The 5,904-nt window shown below is 40.8% G+C and overlaps 1 protein-coding gene across 3 annotated transcripts in view; it reads left to right on the plus strand.

Moving 5' to 3' along the window:
• Positions 1 to 1,287, plus strand: part of LOC129775769 (SLIT and NTRK-like protein 4) — a 40,314-nt gene extending 39,027 nt beyond the window's left edge. For all 3 annotated transcript variants that reach the window (XM_055780852.1, XM_055780851.1, XM_055780850.1), the window contains one exon: positions 1 to 1,287. This exon is cut by the window's left edge and continues 368 nt beyond it. In XM_055780852.1, coding sequence (XP_055636827.1) covers positions 1 to 821 — 821 coding nt within the window. In that variant the 3' untranslated portion in view covers positions 822 to 1,287.
• The last annotated feature ends 4,617 nt before the right edge of the window (positions 1,288 to 5,904 follow it).

Consider the following 5,904-nt stretch of genomic DNA (forward strand, 5'->3'; position numbering starts at 1 on the left):
GTTTGATTCTGAATCACAACAATTTAAGCATTTCAAGGTTCGACGATGACGAATACAACCATCACCATCCGAGGGTGTTCTCGAACTTCATTAATTTGATGGAGCTACATTTGACGAATGCATTTTCGGACAACACTTCCGCCGAACTGTCAGCCGATCTTCACGACATTTTTGTTAGCAGCAATCTGACGAAGCTAGTTAAACTTCACCTGGAACAAAACGAGATTTCCAAGTTCAATGACAAAAGAGTGTTCTGCGATCTGCCTTCCCTGCTGGACCTACATCTTGGAGATAATCTTCTCAAAGAAATCAATTTCAACATCACCTGTCTACAGAAGTTGCGTTTCCTTGATCTGGAACGCAACAAGTTCGAAGCGTTGCGACCACATGATATGAACATGATGGACACACTCCAGGCTCAACAGGGACGGTCTATCAATTTTCTAGTAGATTTCACCTTCAATCCATTCAACTGTGACTGCAGCATCAATCCGCTTTATGAGTGGATGCATAAAACTAACGTAACCGTACGCAATCGAGATTACCTGAAGTGTTATCGTAACAAAAAGCACGAGGAAGTGATTCTCTCGCTGAACATGAAGAAATGTCAAAAGGCACGTGTCGCTAAGCAGGACCACACTGTCACACTAGTCTTTGTGTTGATCTGTCTGAGCTGTATCCTGGTGTTGCTTGTTGGGTCGTTAATTTACGTCAGTAAGGATAAACTGAAGACAATGATTACCCCGGTGGTGGATCACGTTTCCAAGAAGGTACAGTACACCAGCATCAAGAATGAAGAAGCCCCAGAGCAGTACGTATGATGCAGCGCGTTGATCCAACGGGGACCCAATGTGCCACGGATGGAGTATGTGTAAGCATGTGCCGTTACTGGAGTGAGCCTACCGGCAACATCTAATCATATCAGTGAATTCTGTGCTTGGCGGGCTTTTTAGCTGTAAAAAGAGACAATTTTATGTTACAACTACGGGAGACCCATATGCAACTAATGCTAAATGCTCTAAGCAATATTGAACAAAAACATAAAAGACAAACGTACTTAAAATGACCATAGGTTTATTAGATAGTGATAAAAGTTTAACTCGATTCTAATGGTAAAGCTAATAGTAAGAATGAGAGATTAGTTTAATTCCGAAAAGAACGTTATGGTAACAAACCATGTAATAAAGAAGTTCACGGTAGATCCTTGAACCTTAAGTAAAAACTTGTTTTCAAATTATGAAGAAATAAACATAGAACATGCCATCTTTAAACGAATTGGCAGCCCTATTCATTCGCTTCTCACAGAAAATTACAATCATTTTATAAACTATATGACTACAATAAGCTGCACTTTCTCAGAATACACAATAATATCACCTATCCTGTCTTGATTAGTTGTTGAAATTGGTATTGTTAACGAATCTTCCCAACATTAGAGCTACGAGGTTCTCGGGTATATCGTATACGTACTAAAATATTTGAACTTTTCTCCCTTGTCTTGTCTTCTTTGTTTTTAAGAGGCTTTAAACTTTGCAGTTCATTCGCCTCTAAGCTTTTCTCTCACACTTCTTAACTCACGGTCATCTGAAATTATCCGGAGTGACCTGTCCACCGGGAAACCGAGGATACCAATACCATATTGAAAGAGTTCAAGGAAAAAATATTCTTCTTCTTCTTCTTCTTTTTGGCTTTAAGAGGGTTTAAATTTTTCAGTTCATTCGCCTCTAAAAAAATATATATTTAGATTTTGTTTAGGAGAAGGCTACTACTTTGCGAAATTTTTAATTACCACCCACAAGCGTCACTCAAATCAATCATTGAGCAACTCTCGAAGCCGCGGCACGTAAAGCTGTATCAACTGTCCATCACGCGGCCAGCCGTTCGATTTGATACAACGAGGTACATATAATACTGGTATATTTATAAGATTAGACAATAAGACAAAAAAAAATAGTATAATGGAAATTTTTTATAATAGCGCAAAAAGTTCGAAAATTATGCAAAGTGGCTCGAAACATGAGATATTGTTCTTCAACAAATAAAAATGAAGAAAATTCACATCGACAAATTTTTATTTTATGGCGGAAGGTTTGTCCCGATTCCATTTCCGTGCACAAAATTGTTCGAGATATACCACAGGATAGGGGCAATCTTGATTGCGAGTTTTCGATGGTTTCGATTCTTGCTGCAGTATCTCCATGATGACTTGATGAAAAACCTCTCTGATGTGATTAAACAACGCTTGTTGAAATTATTCTATCAATTTCTGGTGCATAATACTCTTCCGGATGATTGGAGACAAGTACGAGTTATAGCTATTCAAAAACTCGGAAACCCGCGTCCGACTTCTATTCGTTCAGTTTAATAGCAATGCTGTTTTTTATACGGAAATTGTTGGAGAAATAAATCTTGTTTCGCATTGGTCGTGTAGTCTCAGATACACAATAAGGATTCCGCAGAGACAAGCTGACAAATGGTTGTCTCTTGCGTTGCTATCTTCAGATACTCAAATGGCTTACGCCGAAAAAAAGAAAATGGTTTGAGTATCTTTGGACATAAAGGAAGTATCTGATTCAGATTCAATGGAGGTCTTGTCAGACAAATTACATTCTCGGGGTCTGCCGCCTCTGTTGAATAATATGTTATATAACTTGCTTTGTGAGAAACATATGAAATTTTTCTTACGGAGATTCGGCAGTAAGTGGGGTCTCCCATATGGGCCACCCTCAGGACTTTTTAGGCCCCCATTTGCACAATTTTTACGTAAGCGACATCGACATCCTAAGACAAATTGCACATGATGGAGTCGTAGGATCAAATGAATCCGACCTGCAAGGACCCTTACAAGATACTTTGAACAATTTTTCAACCTGGGCCAATGGTCCAGAGATTTAGTGCTCCGCGGAGATAACAGAGATGGTCGTCTTTTGTAGGAAGCATAAACCAGCAAAATCAAAGCTACAACTTTTGGGTAAACCGATCACTCATGCCATGTCATTCAAGTATCATGGGGTCTGGTTAGACCACAAATGTACTTGGGAAGCTCATATTTGGTATTTGTGTAAAGAATGCACAAAAAAAATTCTCTGTACAATTATCGATACCTGGAGGAAAGCCCACCCTGGAGATCTTATAATGTTGTATTCAATATTTTTGTCTCCGAATTGCGTTGGGATGTATGACCGTCAACATACACTATGAGTTTCGATGGAAGGTGTACTATTACTAAAAGATCGCCTCAATTTGTTCTACCTTCGGTTTCTCAGCCGTTGTGATGATCTGAACCTGTTGATGATTGGAAATTTTGGGCAGCTAAATGTTCACTCTGGATTCATGAGTTCATGCCATGAATTCATCTCCATGCAGTTTTTTTCTTCTTCGCATATTCCCAACCGTGTTTGTTTTCCAGACTACATGAATTCCTCTGTGCATTTTGTTCTGTCCATGAAGCAGAAAAGCAACGGAATTCCAGATTATCATCGATCGGAGATCGTTCCAACGATCTTCGAAGCAAAGAATCGGCGTATCAAAAACACCTCTCATTTCGACATATGTTATGTAAAAATCAGCTTTCCAGCAAAAAAATATAAAAAGATATAGTTCCCTTGGTCTATGAAAACAATAAAAAACAAACGCGTTCGCTTACTGAGCGATCGATCGTGAGTTCAAACTTAGGGCCTTCAACTGACCATCTTTGTGTTATTATAGAACTACTACGTCCACGCAACCATCATCAGCGATGGAGATCGATCCACGGTCGAAATAAGATCGATTCATCCATACAACTGCTCTGCTCTGCAAGAAACATCGGGCTGCTGTTCTATAAATAGCCCAACAATGATCAATATCAACTGTCTCCGCTGTACGGCCTGCTGAACAATGGAAGAACAGATAGAATACCCTTACGCCTAAATGGCTACTACAGTGTAATTTACCATAATGTAATGGAACAGAAAACCTAACGCCTAAATGGCTACTACTACTAAAGAGTGTGTCTCATCAAATTGCATCACGGAAAAACCGCTGTAGAAATTTAATTTTTAGGAATTATATCTTCAGCTTTCGCTTATAATCAGATAAGAGTGTATAGATCACGTTGGCCATGCTTCACTGTCAATTTTTCGTAAATTTGGAAAAATGTCGTCGAACGAAAAAGAGCGTCGTGAATTAATCCTGTGCACTCATTTAGAGAATCCGGAGTTGTCACATCGGGACATCGGTAAGATGCTGGGAATCGTCCAATCCACGGTCAGCAGAGTACTAAAACGATACTTCGAGAACCTAACCATCGACCGGAAGGTGAAGAACGGCAAAAATGGATGCTCCGTCAGTGAAAAAGATCACAAGCGCGTAGTTAAGCAGTTTAGACGTGATCCGAGAAGTTCGGTCTGGTTCGGTGTCGCCAATAAGCTGAATTTGTCAAGTTCATTCGTCCAGCGGACCAAGCAGCGGGAGGGCCTGCGTACATACAAGGTTCAGAAGGCTCCTAACGGCGACGAAAGGCAAAACATGGTGGGGAAGACGCGAGCCCGGAAGCTGTACACCGAAATGCTGACGAAGCCGCATTGCCTGGTAATGGACGACGAAACCTACGTCAAAGCGGACTTTCGTCAGCTGCCGGGCCTGTTGTTCTTCTCCGCAGAGGACAAATTCAGCGTTCCGGAGGAGATTCGCAAGCAGAAACTATCCAAGTTTGCCAAAAAGTACATGGTGTGGCAAGCGATCTGCTCTTGCGGAAAGCGGAGCGCCCCCTTCGTGATGACCGGCACGGTAAACGGGCAGGTTTACCTTAAGGAGTGCCTACAGAAGCGCTTACTACCACTATTGAAGCAGCACGAGGGCCCGACCATCTTCTGGCCGGATCTCGCTTCGTGCCACTATTCAAAGGACGTGTTGGAGTGGTACGAAGCCAACGGGGTCACCTTCGTGCCAAAGGAAATGAACCCGCCCAACGCGCCGGAGCTTCGCCCAATAGAGAAATATTGGGCGATTATGAAGCAGGCCCTCCGGAAGAACCCAAAAGCTGTCAAATCGGAGGCGGACTTCAAGAGAAAATGGATTTCTGTTCAAAAAAAACTGTCGATCATTAGAATCTGTTCAGTAGTTCAAAAGTTATGAATTATTGAAAAAAGTCATTTTTCGGAGAAAAAAAGAGAAAAAAGTAGATTTTTCGGACAACCCTAAAATGAAAATGTTCACCCTAATGAAAAAATAAAAAAAACGGGTCTAATGTTTTACGATGAAGAACAAAACTACCACTTGTCATGAAAATCTGAGAACCACTATATCGGTTTGGCATGGAATGGCTGAATAGCAAGTTCTACAACCGATTATCACAGAAAGCTCAAGTGATACGAAGCTCCGTTCCACCGGTTACAAGCGAGTTTTTCCTTTATTATTCTCCAGAGATAGATTTAAAACAAAACTGAGAGGCGTTGGTTTATCTCACCTAATAAACTTATAATACAGACAAATTGCAATTGATGAGATACCCTACATGATTTATATAGTTCATCATTGCCATTGGCATTGATTCAAATATGCATGATGTAAAATGATTGCGTGGTGAATATATAATCAACAATTCCTTTACAAATTTTGTTGCCATTAGCCCACACCACGGCTGTTTTCCGGAACCATAACCTAAAAACCACAGCGGAAGCGAAGCTGTGGCATTCAAAAGTTTCCTTAATTAATAAATTTTAACTGTCGGCACACACACTCACTGCTAAATATAGCAGATAAACTCGTCCGACACCGAACATTCAGAATCCAGGCGAGTAGACTATATTTATCCCGATAGGCGTAGAAGTTTATCGGAAGCATAGCGCCTGTAGCTGTATATAATTCCGCAGAAAGGCCGTTGAGCCAAAAACTTTCAACGAACTTTGTATAAAGCTTCTG

Source organism: Toxorhynchites rutilus, chromosome 3 (assembly GCF_029784135.1).
Source record: "Toxorhynchites rutilus septentrionalis strain SRP chromosome 3, ASM2978413v1, whole genome shotgun sequence".
Taxonomy (NCBI): domain Eukaryota; kingdom Metazoa; phylum Arthropoda; class Insecta; order Diptera; family Culicidae; genus Toxorhynchites; species Toxorhynchites rutilus.